Here is a 24,705-nt window from a genome sequence, read left to right as displayed (position 1 = left end):
ATTAGCAATGTAAACAGCAGTTAAAAATGCAAGAAGTTCAACTTTATAAAACTTACATCTGCAGGCTGTTAAAGGGGAATCTGCAAGAAATGTCAAACAATATTGTTCCTTGTGTACTCCACTGAAATAACAAGAAAGCTGCATCTGGGAATAGTTACTGGCACAGGACTTAAATAAAGTATTGCATTACCTTTAATGAACTAAATATTATTAATCAAGAGCCAGATATAACAGCGTGCCATCCAGCTGGCTTGTAATGCAATTAATTTACCTTCTTGGGAGATGACAGTGGACTTTGATGATTTGATGGCTTTGCTATCTAGAGTCCAGGTGACAGCTGCAGGAGGATCAGAGGAAATCCGACATTGTAAGACCAGTTTTTCACCATCAGCTACTTGAGCATCCTGAAGCTTCTCTGTAAAGGAGGGTGCTGTTCCTTTGCTTGCTGGTGGTTTGCTTGCTGGTGCTTTGTTTTCAGGTTTTTTCCCAATTATTCCGCCATCCACCACTGCACACCCATGTTCACAGTTTCTGTCATTCTTCTCCTCTTTTTTCACTGCTGGTTTGGCAACAGGGGCTTGAGAATTGGGGGTCGCATTCTGGGCTTCAGAGTTGGTGCGAGCATTTGGTGCTGGGGTGCCAGCGCTGCCATTCGCCGCAGGTGGCTTTTTCTTGGAGCCCAGCACCGACCTGAAATCTGTAACTGCAGGTTTAGGAGGTGGTGCCTTCTCTGGCAATGGGGTTTTTGGGGTGCCCTTCTTGGCCAGCACAGAGCGGAAGTCCACCTGCTGGGGAGCATGGACTTTCCTCTCCTCCTCTGACAAGGTCTTGGGTTTGACCTGCCGCTGCAGGTTTGCTCGGAAGTCCATTTGCTCAGCTGGGATTTCTTTCAGTTCCTCCTCAGAAAAACTTTTGGTGCTGACTTTCTTGCCTAAAATATCACGGAAATCAAGTTGTTCAGCTTCCTGCTGCCTCAGGCTCTCCTCTGTGTGCTCCCGAGTCTCCACTCGCCTCTTCAGCACGCCTCGGACGTCTTCCTGCTCTTCCTCAGCTACTCTGGTTACACTGCTGTTCTTTTTGAAGCCACTTGTTCTACCAAATGTTAGTTTACCATGATCTCCACCATCTCTTTGCTCTCCAGAGCTGGCTGATTCCCTCCCACTATGATCCGAAAAAGAAAAGAAAGAGAGCCAGGAAAGGGGCTGGTTTAAAAATGTCAGGGAACAATCTCAGAGCAGGAACAAAATGTGTTTATAGAAGGGGAGGTTGATTAGAGGAGCATACTCCATTAGTTTATTGCATCAATGATGACTTCAGGAGCCATATAAGGGCACAAACAAAAAAGATCTTCTCCACTCTGGCTTGGTAAAATGTGCTTAGCTTGTATGATGAAAACAATTTGTTAGGTCACATTTGGGGATTAGGTTGAACAGCAGCCAGCCTGGGTCTGTAAGGGCAGGGAATTAACAGAGCAAAAAATAGAACCCACCCATGCAAGTCCCTGGGAAAAATACTCACTCTCTGAGCATTTCTGCTGTGGAAGCTGAACTCTCCCGCAGCATCAGAGACACCTGGCAGCTGCATTCTCCAACTTGGTTCCTGAAATATTTAAGTGAAATCAGAAAAACAGGGGTTTCTTCCTCTGCAACTTGCCTGAGCTAAGTGATTGTGTATTGCACTAGAGCAGCTCAAACCCAGTGTGGCATTCTTGTTTTCTATGCCCAGCATTGTGGGGATTGACTGAATGGATTTGGTCCCCTTATATTTGGAGCCAAGCTAACTCAAATAGCTTTTACTGATCTGTTGCTATCTGCACTGGGAACAACATACTCCCTGAACAAAATTCAAAGCAATTTACAGAATGAAGCAGCTGCAAACAAACAAGCTAAAGGAAAATAAATACAAAAGCTGGAAAATCAAGACAGAGGAAAGGGCTATTTTGCAAAGCTGAAAATCTTTCCAACTCTGCCTACTGTTTATTTATTCAAACCCCAGCTCTTAAGTTTTCTAATGTTAAGATATTAAAAACAGGGTCTCATTTCCTTCCCTCCCCTCTGGCCCAGCCAATCAGCAAAACCCATCTACATGGATTGCTCCAGCCTGTACATGTTTATATTAAAAAACATAAAAGTGTCACCATATATGGTGCTGAGTACTTATTCTTCCTTTTGCAGAGGAATACCACGGATGCCTTCTGGAAAGGGCTCCCATTAAAGAATTCATTTAAAGTGCTCCCCGCTCCCCTGCAGCTCCCTCCCTCCAGCAGATATATATCATTCTTTTAGCCCCAAACAGCTCTTCTCTGCTTAACACAGGAGATGCCAAAAGCAAAATTTAACTCCCCCAGGGCAGCAGTTGTGTAACTATTGCCACCATTCCCCTGACTGCTATTAAAAAACCAGACTTGAATTGATTGAGGACTAGAGATATCTTTTATTAGTGAGCACACTTCTGTCCTTCCCAGTTTAAGTATAAGCTTGTAAATGGACTAGAAAGCACTGGATTATTTGTCTTTTTTGAACAAAAATAATTTTTGCTATTGAAAACATTTCCTGGACATGAGCAAAACACATGTGTGTTGGAGGGGAGGAGGGAAAGAGAGGCAGGTTTTCCCAGCTGTGTTCTGCTTTGAACTTGCTAGATAAGAGCACCTTCAAGTCCACTTAGCCCTGAAGTTTAAAACATGGACTCAGGACTGTTAGCTTGCCATCAATATATTGTCTGGCCTGGTTTTTAAATAGAGCATGGAAATACTTTCCTAGATATGGTACTGTTTGGGTGAGGAAAACCCTATAATTTCACCCATTTTTAACTTGCAGCAAAGGCAAGATAATTAACACAGATCACAGAATCACAGATTCAGCACAAAGCTTTGTCTTTATAGGAGCAATTAGTGCCATCACCTTCTCAGAAAGATTTCCCTTGATTTCTATTGCTTCAGAAAAAGAAACAGTGGATCAGCCTAATATGAAAACTACAAAGAATTGGAGGCTTTGATCAAAATAGCTGGATTTCAAAGTAAAGGCCCTGCTGTTGGAAATATATCTTATTTGACCTTAAGACCACTAACAACAAGAAACCAGGGAAATGTTTTTAACAGTTTTATATCCAGTAAGTCAGAATATGTACACTACAAACTGCTATTGAAGGCAATCAATGAGGACAGCATTGAAAGCCACAACCCTCATTTCCTCCAATACAAAAAAACCTAGATAACATCTGAGTACCAAACAGAAACTGTCCAAAGGGCAGGAGAGGATCCAAGTCAATGCAGAGAGTATTTAACTCAGCCTTGCACTGGAGACATGCCATTCTTACTCTTATGGGTGGCCTCCATTTGGAAGCAAGAGAAACAGACAGAAATCAAGACAAATGGAAAGATAAATAAAAAAAATAGCATGTCCCCCCCTCCCAACATACTGATTGGCATAAAGTTATGGCAGGGGACCAACATTGCTGCAAACCTGTTGTTTTCAAATAATGCATTTCAAACCAGGACCTTTTACGGCTATAGGAAGTCATGAAGTTTTTTCCCTGCTTCTCCAAAGTTTTTAAGGAAAGAAGACACACTCTGGAACTGCTCATTCACCAGTGCTGCAAGGCTTTAACAGGCTGTTGGCTTACCTGAAGATCCCTCCTGTTCCGGACTTAAAACCAGTCCAAAGTTGACAAAGGACAAGCCATGCATGCTTAAGTATAGACAATTTTCAGAGTACATTAAATGTTGAGGTACCCCTGCTCAGCTTCTGTCATGACTGTCTGGCAAAAAATATTTGTCCACAAGAATTGTGTCACTAGTGGGAGAGGCTGAAGTAACAGAGACAGCACTGTCCCAGGAGAGGAATGCAGGGATACTGAATGTGGTCCTGACCACTGTGAAGAATGGTAGCATTTCTGCAGAACCCATTTCTGCAGTGCATCCTTCCCTCTGCAAATTCTTCGCATATGCAAAGAAGCAAATAGGGCAGGCAAAGTAAATCCTTCTAAAGCAAGCTATTTTTCACAGGGTTTGAAAAATAAAGGAGGGGGGAAGAAAGTAGGAGAGCATTTTGTTCTTTCTATTTTTAAAACCTTGGGAAGCACTTACAAATTATGGCAACAGTGGGACATACAAGTACCTAGATGGAAAAATGATTCAAAAAATAGTTTTTTTGATCTTATGATTACTGATTCAAGTGAATGGCTGAAAACCGGACTAGTGGACACAAACCTTGAGTCTGTGTCTGCTCAAAAGTGTAGCATTCCTAGGGCAAGTCCTGTTCCCAGTGAAATCAAACTGATGATTTTAGGAGTAGGGAGAACATACTTTCATCTTTGAATTCAGTGGCTGTGTCTAAAAAGGTGAAGTGAAAAACACTGACCCACCTTGGAGATCACAGGATAGAAAAAGAGAAACAAGCCAAGAAAAATTAAGAAGGATTGGGTGATTTAGATACCAATTTCAATCAAGAATAATTCTGGAACCTCGGTAAATATTTTTACATTTACACAATTTTAGAATCTAGGCAAGACAAAGATACATAGGGGCAGTTAGGAAAAACAGAGCCTTGCAGTACATGGGAATATCTTCAAGTCTTTCACGTCTCTGCTGTTTTGAGTCTGGGCAATAGCAATATTACTGGTGCAGCTTGAGGTTCTCTGTGTTGGCATTTTATCAACAAAACCCTAGACACAGACAGATCTTAGTGGCTCTGTTATTGTGGAATAATAGTAGACATGGATAAAACCTATGCTTAGTAGCTTTGCTGTGAAGAAGTGCCTGGAAGTGTTGACTTTTGCAGGACTGTTCTGTAGAATGCTCATACACAAGACTTATCTTTAAAATGTCAAGGAATAATAATAATAAAGCCCACCAAAAACAAATAAAACCCCAGCTGCAAAGCCTGAGGCAATTTTAAAAATAGCTCGGTGTCCTATTGTGGGATCAGTTTTCCCTGGAATGGCTTTTATGTTCAAAATATCTTGAAATAGTAGTTTCTTGGCAGAACCTACTCAAATATTTTCACTGAACCTTAGATGAGACTTATTGTCTGCATGTCCCTAGGAAGCACTCTCTGGAGGAACAGGAAAAAAGGCACTTGTAATTATACTGGGGGGATGTACTGAAATTTCCTACCAGCCTACCAAGTGTGAAATAAATATTGCAGAGTAAATTACATTTTTTCAAGAATGAACTGAAAGGGGCAAATAAGTTGATCCCTACTTTTAGCTGGTGCTTCAGTGCAGGTAATGGCAAAGCCTCAGAAGGAGGTTTTGCAGCTTTTCTGTGAGTTAAATGCAGAGAGTCCAGACTCCATGAAGCTTTTGACCCAAAGAAAGCAACTAATCTACTGGATCACAACTTTAGCTGATATAAAGCAGAGCAGCTCTACTGGCTTCAAAGAGGATGCGCTGATTTACCTCACTTGAGGGTTTTGCCAAAAGCTTTTTGTGCTTGAAAGAACAATAATTTCATTTGCATTTTACAGCACTGAGTGGGAGAATGGAACAAGAAAGGGTCATGGTTTTCTTCTCTAAAAATAGACAAGGTGTTGATAGGAGAAAACAGGGTTTGCAAACTGAATTTTAAAGAAAGACAGAACTGTATTTACTGTTGAATGTAATGAAATGTAATCTTAGGAGTCCTTTTCATATAACCTAAATTGCAGAGTATTCAAGGTACCACTGATTTGTAAAATGAATGTTTTTCCCTGATTTTAAGCAGACTATCAAAATATCTAAATCAATACTAATCAACACTAACCAAACTTTTATGGAAGACGGAGTAGGGGAGAAGAGAAATATTTAATGTCTGAGAAGAGAAAGGTTAACAAAGCAGATGATTTCTTTAAGGAGCTGCGGGATGATTTCTGAGGTCTCTCATGTTGACTGTATTGCTATAAAGATAGAGGTTTTGCTCAACAAACAGAGTCTGTGTCCAGTTCTTGCAGGCTTTTTGTTTATCTCTTCATTTATGATGTATACTCTGAGTGAAAGAATGTAGAAAAGTCATATTGGGATAACAGGATACCAGCAGCTGCATCACTGGAAGGATGCAAAGAACAGGAGGGAAAATAGATATCTATGTTTTTATGAATAAGGAAAAGGATTTTTATTTTCCATTTTAAGGATTTGCAGGCTGTAAAGTGTCCAAATTTCAATAGATGAACTGCAGTATTGGGTGAATCTCTTCTTCTTTTAATATTTATGCAACACTCTTTCTCTAGGCCTGAGACATAACAGGCTCAATGAAACATTATTAGGACAATTAAACTGAAAGATGCAAATGTAGAGGAATCATAGGCTACTCTGCTAAAAGCCAGACTTAGAAGTCTGCTAAACAGTAAAAGGCAAAGCAAAGATGTATTCTAAATAATGCTGAGGGATGGTAAGACAGAAAGCCAATGAGCAATCACGGATGGATCACACTAGAATCACACTGGGCTCCACGTCCTTGTCAGCCCACTCTGACTAAAGAAGAAAGAACCAGCAAGAAAAAAACAGATCTTTTGTTAAACCCACATTTTTAAGACCAGAGTTTTAATTTGTGAGCACCCAACACAAAAGGAGAATTGTGCAGGTATTAGGACAGAATTTAGAGCTTAAGAATAATGGAGAAGGAAATTGGAAAATAAATAACACTAGTAGGAAACCATGCCCAGACTAAATTAAGAGAGTTGGAGAAGGAATGACTCCCTAAGAGCAGCTATGTAACCTGCTTCTAAAATTAATATGTGAAAAGGAGGTGCACATTTCATTTGAAATGAAAATGATTATGTTTAAAAATAGCCTACTGTATCCTCTATAAACTCTTCAGTGAATTGACTTGTGTTTTCTCAGTTATTCCGTATTTTTAATGGACTTTGTAGGAGTTTTTGAGAGAAAGACACAAAACACAGCTCTCTTCCTCTCAGATATTGTCTGAATATATAAACAATTCTCAATCAAGTATTCAAGACAAATGCAGCCAGTTCAACAGCTATTTAGACAAGACTATTTAGTACTGAAAATTATTGTAACGCTATTGCAAACTTGAAGTTACACAGCTGACTTTTGGCTCCTTGGATATGCCTGAGGCTGTTACCTCTCTGTTACTCATAGCACATAACCAGTACCTAAAAACATATGACTTTCTTTCCCTGAACATTAACTGGAATTTTACAAATGACAGCAGGGTAAAATGAGGTATCAGCATTCCCTTTGCTCTAATTGCAGCACAGCTTTACTCATTACGAATTAGAAAAAGCCAACATGAATGCACTGATCTTTGTGAGATCCCCAGCTATTTCTCCAGTGAAAGGATTAGGGAATAGCTGCAACTAGCATGTAATCTGCTGTGCTGCTTTCTAGCTACAACTTTACTTTTTCTCCTTCCCTTGCTAATTTTCTGAAATAATTTATTTTCTAAGTGTACATTCTAGAGTTATGATATTGTCAGGCTTCCACTTTGGAAAAAGGTCTCCAGTGATGAATTTGGCCTGAGTGATCACCAACTACAGCTGATCATTATGGCCAACTTCCTACATCAGTCCCAACAAAATCCTCCACAAAGCTCTCTTGGCTCTCCTTTATCCTCTTTCATTCTTCCCTCCCTGAAGTTTTGCTGAAATATCTCATTCTCTTCTCAGTTCAAGTGAAACCACCGGCATATCATAAGAGAAGATGCCCATGCCCAGGGCACACACACTGAAGTGTGGAAATGTGCCAGCAGAAGATAGCAATTCTCACAGTTTCTGCTCTCTCCTGTTGAGGTTGGTGACCTGAATGAAATTGAACTGGCATTTCTAGTCCTGCCAGAGGTACCGAGTGCTAGAAACACCCCTGATCCCCAAAGTAACATAAATGCAAGGATTTCTGTAGACATGAACCTGCACAAATCAGCATTATGAATGTCCCAGATGACCTGGGACAGTTGCAAACAAGCCAGTTCTGAAATGAGCCAGTTCACAACTTACTGCAGACTCCAAAGGGCCTAAATCTACTGGAGAGCTGATTTGCAAGAAGGTCATAGCACATGCAGCTGTACCTATATAAATGTTATTAATAAGACTTGAAATTAAGTGTAGAAAAACGTTATTATAGGAAATCTTGATATTCAACACCTATAACTTTCTAAGCCACCCTTTTCTGGTGAAAAGTGAGTGACTCATCTGACTTTAAATACTAAAATATACTACTGAACTTAGTTAGTGTCTGCCTGTGATAGTCTATGGAAACATGCTTTTGAGCTAGGAGGCATCTACACAGTGACATATCCATCATTTGGGCCACACTGGCTGGAAAACAAACTGTAACTATAAAAAATTAAACTCATTGTTTACAAGCTAAATAGCTTGAGTTTATTAAGAAATTCCCTCCCTCCTTGTATTAAGAAGATATGAGTAATTTATTTGCAAGTCGGCAAAGGACAATTCAGACTACTGCACCTGGACTAAAAAGTTAGTGTGTGGAGCAAACCAGATAATTTTCTTCCAGTGTAATGCATTCAAATGTCCATGATGACTAAGTAATTTTCATAAAGAAAGGCACAAACATTAGCCAAGTAAAGCAACTGCATCTATGCACAGTAAATAGCCTGGAATGATAACATCACCTTAAAGTTTTACACTATGTTTTCTACAGCCACATAGGCGATATGTAGTCTTCACCACTGGAGGTGGAAAATGCTGTGACACTTTTTACAAGGTAAAGAGCCAGCAAATATGATTCTTCATTTAAAGGACAGTTATTTTACCAGAATAAAAAAAAAATAAATTCAAAACAACTCTTCCAGATTTTGTAGGAATGACAAGATGTTCAAAGCATCAAGGTGCCTTGTTTCAAAGATACATCAGCAAAAGGAGACTAAAACTTGCATATAAAATTCAGACATTTCAAACTTGGCCAGGAAACACTTTTTCCCCTTAAAGGTATGGATCTTATGTAACAGCTCTCCCAAGTCAGGTTGTTCCCATGGAAAGAGGCATCCTTACAAACACCTAGAGAGATACCAAACATGATGAGCAATAGTTCCAAACTTAAGACATTGATTGTAGTTTTCCTTGCTAGAAATTGCTTCCCATACTGCTGCCACAAAGCTTTGCTCTTCAGGATCCCAAAAAGAAACCATATTGCTTTGTCCTTTTTTTCTGACTCTTCTAGTGTCTCCTCTTTTCTCTTGGAGTTTTATTAGTTCTTTTCAACCCTCAGAAATATTCTGTTCCTTCAGTACCCTAATGTTTCACATGAATAGGATGGAACTCTTGTCTTCTTCAGGTGGGAGTTCCAACTTGCGGGTAAATAAAGCTAATTGGTCAAAGGGAACAACCTTCTATTTCACACCAAACATACCTGAGCTGAATTTCATATTGCCCTGCATGACGAGACTGCACATTCCTCAAGACCAGCGTGAAGATGTCTTCATTTTGCAGGATTTCACACGCTGTTCCTGGTATTATTTCTTTCCCATCTTTAAACCAGTGAACAGTGGGGAAAGGATCTCCAGCAATGGCACAGGATATCAGGACATTTTGCCCAGGAGCTGCTGTCACTGATCTCGGCTTGCTAATGAACCAGGGCTGAATACCATCCTGAGGTTCTGTAGATTACAAACACAGTTTACAAATCAGAAGAAAATGCCAAGCTTGAATGTCACCACTAAGCTAACTAATTTCAGAGAAAGCAATCACAGGCAAGGAAGGTTATTTTGAACATCCAGGGTATAAGTTTTTAATCTGAAAATAAGTCAGGCTTTAATTTTGGATGTAACTTTTGTTCATACTAAAATTAATCATTTACTTGGCACTTTACTGGCTCAGTCCAGGCTTATATTAAGAGCAAAACGAAGGGACTTTAAAGCTGCCCTAAAAGGAATCTTGGAGATTTGTCCTTAGACAATATGGGTAGGAATAGGTTTAAGGGCAAGTAACAGTACTATGACTGCTGTGCAGTTGAGAGCTCATGTAATAAATCATCATTAACAACTGTATAAAATTGCATTTAATATAGAAGACTGACCCTGAGGCTGGATCTCAGGGGAGATTGGAGGAGAGAGGAAGGTCTGAATTCAGAGCAGACAGTGACAACAGACTAAACAGCTCTATCAAACACTGCAGATAAGATATTCTACATTAAAAATAAAAAAAGTCTCACAATGATTTCTAATAATTTTCATTAATGGCTTTGAGGAAATGTCAATATTCAGTAATACTACAAGAAGTCCTTGTCACAAGGGTAGTGCATGCTCAATCACAGGAAGTTTGTAGGTACTTGAGCATTTACTGTGGGGTTTACGCCATGTGAGGAGATTCAAAACCAAATTTTTGGCAGGTAGTTCTCAGACTGCAGAAATTGTGTCTTTCTTACCTGCTACCACTACAGTGCTAACATTAAAGCCAGGATACCTAGCTCCTAGACAGCTTTTCCAAATACTAAGGGCTTTAATTAGAAACAAAAACATATTAAAAGGTTTACTTTAATCCATAGTTAAGTAAGCCTGATAGTTATAATCTGAATCTGCACTTAGCAGAAGTTTTGCTTTGTCCCTGAAATAGGACTCAGGAATGCATTTTTGAAATAGTAACATAATGTTCCAGAGTGAAAAGATTTTTTAAAATCTGCTTCTGCTCAATATCCTTTTTAATTCAGATGTGAGAACCTGAGCGTCCTTTGCAACAAACCTCATAAACACTCATGTATTTTAAATAGACATTCCTCCAGCACATTAGAATAATAATTTTCTTTCACCATTTTGTAAGGCAAAGAGGAACTTTATACCTTGAACTGTCAGTGTAGCTTGTGTTTGACTTTCTCCTACTTCATTCCAGGCTTCACAGGTATATTTGCCTGTGTCTTCGGGAAACACCTCCTGGATGTACAGACTGTACTCATTGCCTTTCTTCTCAAAGTGGAAATCTTCTGTCTCCTGGATTTCTTTCCCATTATGCAGCCAGATAATTTCAGGAGGTGGGTTAGCTACAAAATAGGAAGCAACAAAAATCTGAGACACACAAAATCCCACCATATGTCAATTAAGAAAAGGAATAAAGTTGGTTATTTTTTTGCCACCTGATTCTGCAATTTCATCTTTAAAATTCAGGAATTTCTATTATTAACTCTTTGAATGCTAAGTAATGTGGAATTGTCTTTTTATGGCTAAAATACAAATGAATAAGGGAAGCATGAATACAAGAGAGAGGGAGAATGAGTTCTAGACACCATGAAGATGGTTATTAAGAGTTTCTGATACCAAAGTTCATACCAGGACTGCTCTTTCTGCAGCATTAATCTTGTTTGGTTCACAACAAAAGCTATTACAAGTCCACTTCAACAAGAGGATGCATATTAAACTTATATCATTATATCATTACAATTAAGAAACACTTCTACAGAACATGTTAACATGTTAACAATGGACAGTGTTCAGCCTCACTGAAGATTGGATTAGACAAACCTAACTTTTAAAAAACTGGTTCCTAGAAATATTGTTTCCAAATGCAAAGACACCTGCTAAAAATATGGAAAAGCCACACATTTTGCAGCAGGATTCTAATTTTTTACGTAATACTATTCTATAGCAACACACCTGATACCTCCACAGTCATTATCACTTGACTTCCATCCATTACTTTGAGGTCAGTCAGGCCTTTAAGGAAGACGGGTGCAAAAGTCTTGTTTATCTTTGCAGCCTGTGCACTTTCTGCCTTCTTGCTGCTCTTCTTTTCTGTGAAGTCAAAAAGAGAACAAAAGGGGTCTCTTACTGGAATTTTCATGACAAACTTTAACTGAGGCCTTAGGCTCAATACGATTTTGAGACAGTGGTTTTGTTTCAGCTCTCAGAAGGTAAAAATAACTGAAACCACCCAATACAGCTGTTTTGCCTTACCAGTATTCCAAGCAGAAAGACAAGAAATAGGAATGGAACTGTCCTCCTTCCGAGAATCCTCTTAAATCATTGTTATCAGACATCAGAGAATATCACTGAGAAATTACACTCATTTTCCCCAAGTATATATGCCCAGGTGAAAAAAAAAAAAAAGCAAAGCAACCCAAAAACTTGTAACCAAAAATTCAATGCCTTTAATCACTGTTAAATGAATCTAAAAGCCCTAGGGGATGTTACAAGTTGCCATTGTCATGATTGATGAGTTACAAATGTCAACTCACAGCAGCACAGGATTTGCAACTCTGTAAGAAATTACAAACCATTTAGATTGTTAGATGGTCAATGTCCAATAGGTTTGAGTTCACCACACTCCTCTCCTGTACTTCACTTAGACAATTGATTGATAATGGTAAAGACTAAAACCTGAGGTTATCAATATATATCACAAAACCCACTGTTGGATTAGGGCTTTTAAAATTTCTTTTTGCTTTTGAGGCTGTACAATCAAATGCTGAGGGAATTTGGAATTAAATAATTCACTCTTGAAAATCAAATCTATCTATGATATGTTGTTTCCAGTAGCCACAGTGGTTTCCTCTGTCTTGCATTCAGAGGCTATGAAACGAGACCATTTAACTGTGATCTATATGGTACACTAGACCAGGAAGTCTACTCCTGCTCTAAAAACCTGAGCTAAGACACTTCTGAAGCCCAAGCAGTGATCATGACCAAATGTAAAAAGTCATAAATATTTATTGGTCACTTGGATACACTTTCTGTTTGGTTTAGCTTGTGTTCAGACCTCTTACGTCTTGCCTTTAAAATGCCAACCCTGCATTCTGTCCACACATGAAAATATTTTTATTTTCTTTATTCCTACCTTCAAGATTTTCAAAGGAATATCAAGCACATCCAAAATAGTTTTACAGTAACAGAAAGTGCCAGGCTGGAGAAAAACCACAATTCATAAAATTAGTGATTAGAAAAAAAGCCAGCATCTCACTGAGCAAGCCTACTGAACCTCCTGGAGGCAAAAAGTTAAGTTTGTACTGAGCTAATTTGAGCTCAACATAAATTTGGAAGCAGCCTGGATGGGAAGTTTCTCCTCTTCTCTAGCAAAGCTTTTTCTAGCCAAAATCTTGTCTCGCTGGCTCATGTTGCAGGTCTTTTCTTGGCACTGAGCAGTGAGACATTGATGCATGTGAGAATGGAAATATGGGACCTGAGCGAGACCCATTTGGATTGGTGTTATGGAAGCACAACTCTGAAGCGCTGGATTCACCATCAGACCACACTGATCAGTCTTAGGGCTTCCCACAGCACCTGCTTGGAAGTGACTAATGCTGTACAGAAAGTAGCCAAGAAGTTGGGTGAAACTCATCTACAGAAGTAAACTCCTGTGGTTCGCTGTAGCCCTCTGTTTTGTAATGTTTACTCAGAGAAACAGCTTCAAACAACTGCTGTACTAAGCAATATCAGCAGATGCTCCTTCACTGCTCTAATGCCTTGCAGGAAATTGCTTCATCCCTCAAAGTGAAACTTTGTCTCACAGTGTGGGAGAAATCCATATAATGAAAAAAAAAGGAAGAAAAGAAGACAAAGAAAGGAAGAAAAGGAAAAACCAAAAAAAATAGCAACACAGGAAAGAGACATAGGGAAAAAAACCCAATGAAAATATGCTTAAAAAAAAAGTTCCTGTTATTCTTTTTTACTGAAATACTTGATAACAGTGCAAATCTAGAAGGCAGATATGCAGGAAGAGGAATGCAGGGAAAGAAAAACAAAAGCAGAGGTGTGGCTCTAGACCAACAAAGAAACAGACCTGGTATCTGATCAGAAAAGTTCAAGTCTTCAGAGAAGGACAGATAAGAGAAAAAGAGCAGAACCAACTCCCACGAAATTTAACAGTGACCAGGTGGTTCTAGCAGAAATTCTCCCACAGCCCTGGTACAAACAGCATTAAGTCTGAGCAGCACTCTACATCCCTCACAACTGGCTCTTTGCTCTGTTGCACTCACATGCCTTCTACATGTAGTCTAAATAAATGGATTTTTATAATCAAGGAAGACAATACAGTATAACAGCCTCAGCTTATTAAAAAGAAATGTGTGAGCAACTACAGAAGAAGCAAACCAAAATAATTTCCCATAAGGAATTTTTCAGCAATGCTAACTCCTCCAAAATATGTGCTGAAGACATAAAAGATCCAGGTACTGGAATAAAACCACCTTCTTGCACAGGGCTACATAAACATTAAATGGAAGCAAGCAAATAATTCACAGTAATTGCATATATGAATCACAAACCCAAAAATTTGAGGCCTCAGTTTTTAAAGTTATCTCAGGCAGATGTAACCTATGGTAGTGAGGAGGCCCCCTGGTGTGAGGGACATCAAGATTTACTGGGGTGCAGACATCTACTCCAGAAAGAGCAAACTGTCAGACTTAAAGGATGAAAGCCAACTCGCCATTGCTACTGATCAGTGCTCGCTCTTTGTAAGGGAAGCTGTCGAATTGAAATGAAGGGGGCCAGAACCTGCCTCACCACTGCACAAATCTCACAAAAATAGTAGTGCTTGCACTAAATTTAAGCACTGCGTAAGTTTACACTGACCTCCTGGATGAAGACCAGTTCTGTGCTTAAACAGAAACTTAGGATGGCAAGTATTAAAAAAGTAGAAGTCTGTGGTATGTGAGTAGTAAAAAACTTTAAAGAATAGAGCTTCAATACAAGAAAAGTTTCTGGGAGACTAAAGAGCTATTTCACTGAGGGGAATGAATGTAATCATGCAGAAGAACATTAAGATGGATCATTAAGTCTGAAATATTGAAAACTCAAGGCTTAGTCCTGGGACAGAAAAGCAGTTTTCTGAAAACATTCCTATCCTTGTAAATGTACTATATAAAAATGCACATACCCTTTGATTTAGTCCTTGAAGTATTACCTGATTTCTCAATACCTGTTGTAAGGAAGGAGTAAAACCATCTCCCTATGTATTGCTGGTGTTCTTTGGAGCCCAGGAGAAGTGAAGACATTTCTTTACCAACAGATACAAAAACCTGTTGTATGCAAGAGCTCAAAAGCTAGAAGCTATCATGGCTAAAGCAACCAGTATCCCTATAAAAACCTGTGTCATCAAGGATACAGTAAATATATGGCTAATAAGTCTGATTCCCCGGCAACTTGAATAGGCTTTCTTCAAAACACAAGCATTCCCCCATACTTTAAAAAAAATATATTTTTAAAGGGGATCTCTAATCCTATGTTACTGTTTTTTAGAAATGTATGTTAATCAGTAGCATTTTGTACCAACAACATAATCAGAATATCACAAAAATCATCAAATATTTCTTAATGTAGCAGCAACAATTAAAAAGACTTTAGTTCTAACCCATAAATGCTATTTGTTCATTAAGAAACTATAGGGGCTCATTTAATGTAATTTTTCTTCCTTTACTTAAAATTTGATGTTATGGATTTCTAGACTTAGAAAAAATTAAAATTACCTACTGACAGCTTTAGTTTCTCAAAGATGTTTTACACAAGACAAGACACTCTGTTTTAGTCCTGTTATTTATTCTAAAATCATTGCATTTTCTCAGAAGGGATTGATACAATCATGCAGAGGCCAAATTAAAAAGCCTGAATGTCAACTATTTTCAAATTCTTCTGAAGCTTGTAAATGCTTTTAGTTGTTTATTTATGACATAGCAATATGCATTGACTCAGTGTTTGTCTGATGAATGCTTTAACATTTCACAATTTTATGATGAAATAGCAGTGCTCTACATTTTCACAGCTTATTTTAATATATCTAAGGGCTCTTTCAATTTTAGTCTTACAGCTCTCGTTTGGAAAACAGCAATTAAATTGATTTCGGAGTGAAAAGATGGGATGCTGATCATTTGAAATTAAGCAAATACCTCTTGTTCCCATCTACGTCAAAAAGATACTGTGTGATTTTACTTCCTTTTGAAAACACCTGGCTAATTCTTTTGACAGTAAAATATTTAAAGGAAAACCATACACAAAAACCCAGGAACTGTTTGCAAAAGGGTGGCTTCAAAAAGTGCAACAATCATAGAAGTTCACATTCCCTGGCCACAGCTAGGTGCTTTCTAGTTTCATACATCAGGAACAAAATCTATGACTTACACCAGTAAAATAGTAGGGAAGAAGATGAGAAAACAAATAAGCAAACTGCACAGAAAGCCCTGGCCAGGATTAGGGCTTGTGTTCCCTGATTCCTCCAAAGTCCCTTTCACCACACAATCTCTGCTGGGGTTCAAAATCCATACACCCTCAGAGAGCGCTGGCTTCAGAGCCCAAAGCAGGAGGAGAGAAGGAAAGGAAGAAGACAGAGGTAAAGCTCCCAGCTGAGATAGTGCAAGTCACTGTGCTTCTGGCTGACACATCCTCTTTCGTAACACTGCAGGGTATTTCTGCTGCCAAAACTACAGACAATAAAAATACAGCACATTTGGCACCAGAAAGGAAATCTGGAACCTAAGGAAAATTTTGCCTGACATTAGCATAAGGGTATGACTTCATTATGTATCTATGCATCCTCAAGCTTATTCAACTGGATGTGAAAAAAGAGGAGATCTGATCTCTCTCTATTATGTTAATGCTCTCTAATCGCCTATAGCCATTTAATAGCTCCCTTGTCACTCTTAATTCTTACTGCTTTCATGCAGGGGTAGGTTCATCTCTAAGAATGAAAACAAGGAATAAAAGAGTCAACAGTTACTAAAAACTTCTGCCCAGGGCAGTTAATTTTCTCTGTCCCTTTCCCTTCCCAATCAGCTTCTGCTGGTGCACTCAATTCCCCCCACCTGGACCATGCCAAGGCAGTTCATGGGGGACATCAGAGAGCCCTACCTACGGCTCCCATGGGTGAGCTTGATAAAACACAGGTACATTTCGATGACTTCTTTTCAGACCTTACATCTAGTTTACTTTGCCGTAGCTTACAAAAGCTGCCACGATTTTTTAACCACAGCTGTTGGTTTCATGCAGGTCAAATTGTGTAAGACAATATGGAAGAGAACTATGATTTTCTGAAAGGTGTCTTACAGAGAAAAATTTTTGCACAGAGCCATAGTCTGGCACAATGTGTAAGCCCAGCTGGAGCCTTTCTGGTGGACAGTGATTGCTCTGTCATTTCAACAGGTTCTTGATAAGGTGTAACACAGGGTGATAGATTTAAAAGTCCACCACAATAATCCCACTTATAAGTTTTCTGGTTTTTGCCTTTTTTAATATGCATGAATGTTTGGAAACAGTAAGTAATAAGATGCACAGCTCAGTGGGAAACACAGCCTGGGAGACCAGAAATAGTAAGCAAAGCATGTAAATAGTACTTTATATATCCACATGCATTTTGTACAAAGGAAAAGGAATATAGGCTTTTCCCACCACATTCCCTTACCCTTGAGGGTTCATTTTTTATTAGAAAGACACTCAAATGAGCATCCAAATCTGTGTTTAAAAAAACTACTTTTCTGCATTAAAGATTAAGGGGAATTGAAACTGTTCCAATTTCTTAGAAAAGGTACAAATTCTCAACATATTTGGATGGCAATAGGAAGAAATATATTACCTTTGATGTAAAACTATTTCTATTAATCTCTTATTCTGGGTTCCAGTATTTGTGTAATCAATAGTAAGGTAATCTAACTACAGTGGCTGTAGCAAATATTGGATTATTTATTAACCTGTATTAACAGAATTTTAAGGTGATAAAAAATGCTTTCCTTTTATTTGAGTTTTCTCAATCCAGGTTTCAAAGCGTCCTTACATAAATTTAACCTCTGCATATTTGCAGGCTGGAAGTTATTGCAAGAGGAGTCTTAATGTTAGCTGTGGGTCTAAGCCAAAATAAACTTGAATTTTTTAAAACCTTGGCCTGGATCAGAACTTAGGGCTTGAGCATATTTTTAAACATATTTATATTGATAAGCAAGGGTGAGTTATTGAGTTCAAGGTGTATATCTCACAGAAAAGGGGAAAATTCATGCTGCACTGAACAGTTAACCTAGTACAAGTCAATTTCACAATACACCTGAACCAGTTTAACTGTAATTATGCAACCAACTATTTATATTCTAAGGTAAAAGACAAATCTATATCCTCGGAGAGATGGAAAAGAAGAATCAATAACTGCACTGTGCTATTCCCATTCCCAGACTTGCTGCTGAAACTGAACAAGAAAATCCAGATCATGATGCAAACTTTAAGAAGGTTTCCAAAGGCTAGACCTAGGTTTTACCTAGGCCTATACTCAAAACAGTTAATATTTTATGGACATCTCTAGTCTAGGAAATTTTCTTGTTCATTTGCCTGCCCAGATGTACTGAAGATGTTTTCATGTGAGCTGCAGAATGCTGACATCTCCTGTTGAAATATCAGGACTTCAGCATGCTGAGCACTGCACAGAATCACACAACAACTGAGTTTGGAAGGAACTTCTGGAGACTGACCTTTCCAGCCCCCGGCTCAGGCTGGGTCAGCTACAGCACTGCACAGACACACAGCTCTAGTGCAGCAGCTCAGCAGCCAAGGCCAGGGTTACAACTGGTGACAAGCCAAGGACATGCAAAGAATAGAGAGTTTGCTGCATTATGTTCAGAACACCACAAAAAACTTGCAGTGTTTAGTCTTACAAGAGGTTTAATTATGCTCGAGGAATCTGTTTGCCAGCATCATGTGGTTGACTGCCAACTAATGCCTCGTCTGAGCCGTGCAGAAGGGCTGCCTCGGCAACATTTACCATTTATGGTGTTTAAATATCATTCTGGCTCACAGGCTAATAACTCAGCTGAGCTGGGGAGAATGCTTAACTCAAAAAGCTCTGCGTGAGCAGGCTCAGAGAGAGAAGAAGCACCAGGTTCCACTAAAAACTCTCAAAGCAAGACTCAGGTTCACACACAGATCTCGAGCTTGAAAAGAATTTCACATCCTCAAATGTTTTTGGTGTGAAAAATCCAGACATTACCAGATCTTAAGCTAAAAATGCTATCAACTGAAAAATTAAGAGATTTTATAAGGCAGAAAATTGATATGAAGACACACATTGTCTTTCTGTAAATTGTCTTTGCCTCAGGCCTGAGGCCTAAAATTTTCTGAGAGTTTTTCAAGAATTCAAAACTTGATTTATAATGGCATAAAAAAGTATCAGACCTTATGTTCCTGAGACATGTAGGAATATTTCTGCTTTATTAAAGATCTCACGTTAGTATGCCATTTTGCAAACTTAGGTCATGAGAACTAGGTGTTCAATGACCTAGCAGTGTTCTTTACACATTTACCTCCCATCATTTATTTTTGCAGTTATAATCTGGTTTTTGTAAATGGAATGTAAGATTTAAATATCCTTGGGAGATGCTTTCACTGAAGAGCTGGGACAAGTTATAGTCTGTATGCTGTCCTTGCATTACACAGAAAAACTGATAACCTAAGACTGACAATGCCCTAAGCCTGTACCAGTAAGGGTGGTTGGGGTTATACAAAGGAGACCAAGTTCCACTTTATCATGTCTGGAAATCACTTTATTTTACTCTGGGCTAGTCTTCCAGCCCTATCCTGCAACTCCATGTATGGTCCTTCTTTCCAGAATCTTTCCTCTGCATGGGATATCACCAGATCATCAGCATTTTAACCAGTTTTGCTACTCCATTTATTCTGCAAATAAATTGAGTTGTTCCAGTTGAGCACTGGAGCAGGCTCCCCAGGGAGGTGATCACAGCACCAAGCCTGTCTGAGTTAAAGAACCACTTGGACAAGGCTCTCAGGCATATTGTGTGATTCTTGGGGTACCCTGTGCAGGGCCAGGAGTTGGGCTCAATGATCCTTATGGGTCCCTTCCAACTCAGCATATTCTATGATTCTGTGCAACTGAGATGGCACCCCAGAAATCCCACTACGAAAAGGCTGCACCAGTAAGAATCATGTTTCAGTGAACAGTCAGAATAGAACAGACTATCTCAGCTGGATGGGGCCTACAAGGATTATCTAGTCCAGTTGCCTGACCAATTCAAAGCTGACCAAAAGTTAAAGCCTGTTCTTTGGGACATCGTCCAAATACCCCTTAAACACTGACAGGCTCAGGGCATTGACCACCCCTCTAGGAAATCTGTTCCAGTGCTTGACCACCCTCTCAACAGAGAAATGCTTCCTAATGTCTGGCCAGAATCTCCCCTGGCACAGCTTTCAACCATTCCTATGAGTCCTATCACTGGATTTCAGAGAGAAGAGAACTGCAGCTCCCTCTCTGCTTCCCCTCCTCAGGAGAAAGCTCAATAAAGAGTGCAGGGGTCACAGATACAAAATAGATGGCTGGGTTCACAGCAGATCACTTTGCAGTCAGCAGACTGAATTCCTCCCTGACAGTCTCACTGGAAGCTTCTGCAGCCAAAGTGGTGTTTGCTTTTGCCTTCAGAACTGTCTGCCTTATTAATGACTTACCCTGTTTGCAAGTTATTTATATCAAATAATTTCTCTTTTGTCACTGTCACAGACAGCAACTCCATGGAAGGCCTGAGAGCCTGTATACCTACCAAATACATTTATAAGGCTGCTCAGCTGGCCCACTGCTAACAAATTCCCCAGCATTAGATACCAGTGTGACATGGAGAACTGCAGGAAAGGTGCTTCATACATGCTAGATCAAGCCAGGTCAGCTCCACAGTGAAAATATGCATTCTACTGAGGCAGAATTTCACCTCCACATGTATAGTCTCAATTTTTGTGTGACTGTCCAGGTAGATTCTAATTTAATTGCAGGGAGTCATGACGTATAGAGATACCAGTTCCATTAGAAAAAATTGGGCTGTGCATGAGCTGAAATGCAATGGAAGCACAGTAAGAACAGGCAACCACATAAAGCACACGTGTCCCTGAGGATGCCACTGATCTTCAGCCTTTCCCTCCTCTGGCAAATCCACACTGGCAACAAAATTAGTTATCCTGTGGTAATATTAAAATAGTTCTGCTCCTCTCTTGGGTGAGCAAACAAAAGGATACTGTACTAAGAAGGCTGTTAGGGAAGCCCCAAAGACAAATAAGGCTCAGACTGAGAGCTAAGAAACCAAATTTGAAGTTAGACTAATGTAAAGTGGAAAAAAGAGAAAAAATACAACAACATTGTATTTCTGGGTATAAGTTGGTGTCAGAAAGGAATTCTAAAGCAAGACCTATTTGGCATTTAAGCCCATAAAAGATAAGGTAGCTCTAGTATAGCATTGCTTGAGGTCAGTTTTCTCTTCTTGATTAATTTATATTAAAAATATCTTGAACCAAGACACTACCCTGAAAAAAAAAAAGACAGAGCCCGTGTATGTGGCCCAACAGTCAAGCCTTCAGTAAAATGAAGCTGCAGAGAAGCACTTGCAGTAGCACACAGCTATACAATGTTCCTGCCCTCTGTTCTGTTCCTCTGCTGCAAAGGAATGATACAGATGCTTCCCTTAGGCAAGTTCTGGAAAGTTTTAAAAATTTAGCTAATCCTATGATAGTTTGATGGCTGTTTGAGTTCCCATTAGCTAATCCACATCAGCTGCTCTTGAAAACATTCTTTGGGGTAATGTCATGACCCTGCTTTCAAAATTACTCAGGCATATATTCAGTGAATAGGTTTTATATGTATTTTGATGATTTCCACTTTTCAGCTGTAACTTAGAACACTATAGAATTTGGCAATCCAAGCTGGGACAGCTTGCCCTTTGGCCAATGCAGGACCATTCCCAACTGTTGTAATAATCATCTGTTTTCTGTCATTCTGGTACATAAAAATTTAATGCTCCCAGTATTTGATTACTTGTCACAGTTGATTTAGGAGCAGGTTTTTTTCTTTTCTTTCTTGTCCTTTTAAATTATTTTTTTTCCTGTCAGCATCTCATCTTTTTATTTCATTTATAAGAAATGTAAATGCAATTTCTGAAATTTAAATTTTCCTCATTCTGCAAGTACTCATCCCCCATTTGCATCCAAATCTGGTTCCCCTTTTTCTGGAAGTGATTTATAACAAGAAACTGTCTTTAGAGTGCATTTTTTATATTGATGGCACATCTATCATAACAGCTTTCACACGTTTTGCTTTTGTCCTTCAGTTTTGGTCCCTAGCTCGCATTCTGTTTCACATTTGGTCCTGAGGTGCAGCAAGAAGGCAATTTAAAAAAACCAACCCCAAACTTAGAAGGGTTATAGCTGTTGATGAACCATACAGAGTTCTGGACTGAGATCTTTGGAACACTCTTGAAAGCTTTGGAATAGATTTTCTTTGATGCTCATGACAGTTTACCTCTGACTTTTCAATACAGTAACAAAACCCCTCTCCCTTTCACTTAGTGCTCTGAAACCAATTCTTACACAGACAAGCGGTCCCACCAGGCTACTGGTCTGGAAAGCCTTTTGGACATTTACTAGGACTAGACTGGCATATTTTGTAAAGTCACCTACAGTCCTTTATATTTATGTTATGCTTGAAATAAAGCAAAATGCTTTCAAATAAGGCGTGACTGAAAAGCTGCCACAAACATTTCATCAGTATTGGCAAGTAAAACATCATTCTTCACTTACCTTTGGCAGAAATATGGATCTCAGAGAAACAAAGCTGTGGCCTCTCAATTAAATCTTCAAAGAGAGGCTGCTTATTGCAGTGATAACCTTCTTTAAACGATTAATGTCTAAGAAGGGTCATTCTGAGACAGAAAGAAAAACAACCCACAGCCTGAAGAGATCATCTCTCATGACTGAAGGAAAAGATTCCTACCTGACAGCTTTTCTTCCACCTGGTTATATTTTATGGTCCCGCTCACACCAGATGGAAGAGTGACAGGAACAAAACAAACCGGCTTTTCAGAAAGCATCTCCCTTTGCTGCTCTGACAAACTGGTTACAACAGGGACTGTGACAGGCTTTCAGGTGGCTCTAATCTGCTCATCCAGTGATCAATGAATGAGTACAGTAATCGGCTTGGAAGGGTTACAGGCTTCCCAACATAGACACTTATGCTGGGGAGGCTGCACTGGGAAAAAAAGGCATGAACAGAAAGTGGTGGGGACGAAAGAGGAACAGATATGAGTCCAGGCAAATGCACTGCTGGCAGGGAAAGAGAAATGAGGTCAAGAGCCAATAAGCAGGAGCAGCACTATCTGCTGAATAGTGTTTGCTTACAAAGAGTATTAGGCCTGCTGTAAAACAAACAAACAAACAAACAAAAAACCCAGCAGTGTGCAGAAAACAAGCACCAGCAATATGTGTGGCTGCAGAGCATTAGAGCCCACAGAAACACCATGGCTGCCAGCCTGCCCTGATGCTCTCACTGCCCACATCTCATGTGCTTCATCTTGGAGACAACCAGGGATGCTACTGCCTGGTATGAGGAAGCTGGAGAACTCTCAAGGAGCGTGCAGTGGGTCAGGTACCTTGTTTGTCATTTACTGCAGAACTGCAAGACAGAGGACATTCTCCTAGGAGTCACAGCAAGCGCTCCAGCTTGATATCATAACTAGAGAAAGCTGAACCAGGCAGTCACTTACCCCCCTGACATGCAGAGTCTGTTTCCAAAATAAGAGAAGCTTCCCACATACAATATTGATGTGGTTTGGCACAACAAAGCCCACACTCTTCCTGCAGTCCATAATCAAGTGTAGCACACTCATATATTGGTGTGAATGTCAAGTAATTAAATATCCCTTTGGCAATTTTTTTCTACAGGTGGACCTGCCCTGTAATTCCTTGTCAGTGATTAGTTAACTGACAGACAACCACATGTCAGAAGGCTTATCTCAGTAATGAGGCAGACCTGAAGAACTGTTACCATTCCGGGGAGCTGGCCTTACCTTCCAACTATACCAGTTATTACCTCCATCTGTCTTGCCTTTATACTCTGATTGTCACAGCCTCAGCAAAACACTAACACCAACTCACTACACAAGCATATCCAGAGTCAATTAACTTTTCCTCACCTCAGTTTCCTATTAATAAAAAACCTGATTAAAATATTCAACCACCATGATAAATACATTTAAAAAACCTGATTAATAGATTAATAATAAATAAATTCATAACTTATTCATAGCCTGATTCATAAATTCATAAATAAACCTGAGTATCTGCAATCCCCATCAGTATATAATCACCATATATTTCAGATGACCTGAATGTCCTCTAAATATCCCTGTTAAGAGCTGGTTGGTTTGTTTGTTTTTTAAATAGGATGCCTGGTGTATTTAAAAATGGCTTGTATACTTATTCTCATATCATAGAACAACATGAAAATTGTAATATGAAATGTGAAAATGTGAACACCAAATACAATAGCTTGCACATACAATAACAGTAACAAATCAGTCATGCACATGTTTAAAAACTTTTTAAAAAAATGTGCATCAGCCCCATAGCCTCCCAAATTTTGATTTTTGTGTGTATAGAAAACAACGTGTAAGAAAAAAATAATCCTCCATTTAGTAGCAAATGGTACCATTTCGGGAACATCTATAATTGAGTGTTTGAGTAACAGTGACCATGTTTCTCACCTCTCAGATTTACTTGCATTAGGCCAATTGATCTAGCATTTACCCAGTGCACCCACTCACTGGGAGATTCAGTAAGAAATCATTCTTGTGGTGAAGACACTTGTTAAGCTGTTTTTTCCAGGGAGCACTGCTCAATCTCTGTAGTTCATCTCTGCCTGTGTGTCAGCTTTGAGAAACTGCTGACAGAGGGAAGATGGCTGTCAGGGTTCAGTCTCGTCTACTTACTCCTTTACAAGGCCAAAATTAGCTTCACCTTGATTAACTTAGTTTCTCCACAGACTACCTAATGGATCTACCCCAATTTACTCAGCCTTCAGATCACTT

General features: G+C 39.3%; 1 protein-coding gene across 3 annotated transcripts in view; it reads right to left on the bottom strand.

Moving 5' to 3' along the window:
- The window catches only part of MYLK (myosin light chain kinase), a 195,708-nt gene that overhangs the window by 71,734 nt on the left and 99,269 nt on the right, over positions 1 to 24,705 (bottom strand). Inside the window, exons 1-6 of one of the 3 annotated variants that reach the window (XM_010407062.4) lie at positions 22,614 to 22,725; positions 11,543 to 11,680; positions 10,735 to 10,932; positions 9,310 to 9,556; positions 1,519 to 1,599; positions 272 to 1,161 (exon numbers count right to left, since the gene is read on the bottom strand). In XM_010407062.4, the coding sequence (XP_010405364.4) occupies positions 272 to 1,161; positions 1,519 to 1,599; positions 9,310 to 9,556; positions 10,735 to 10,932; positions 11,543 to 11,680; positions 22,614 to 22,710 (1,651 nt within the window). In that variant the 5' untranslated portion in view covers positions 22,711 to 22,725. Of the gene's footprint in view, positions 1 to 271; positions 1,162 to 1,518; positions 1,600 to 9,309; positions 9,557 to 10,734; positions 10,933 to 11,542; positions 11,681 to 22,420; positions 22,520 to 22,613; positions 22,726 to 24,705 lie in introns of those variants that run through there. The other 2 variants (XM_010407061.3, XM_010407059.4) reach the window with 2 other exon arrangements.

This window comes from Corvus cornix, chromosome 7, assembly GCF_000738735.6.
Source record: "Corvus cornix cornix isolate S_Up_H32 chromosome 7, ASM73873v5, whole genome shotgun sequence".
Classification (NCBI taxonomy): Eukaryota; Metazoa; Chordata; class Aves; order Passeriformes; family Corvidae; genus Corvus; species Corvus cornix.
This window is presented reverse-complemented; position numbering and strand designations above follow the sequence as displayed.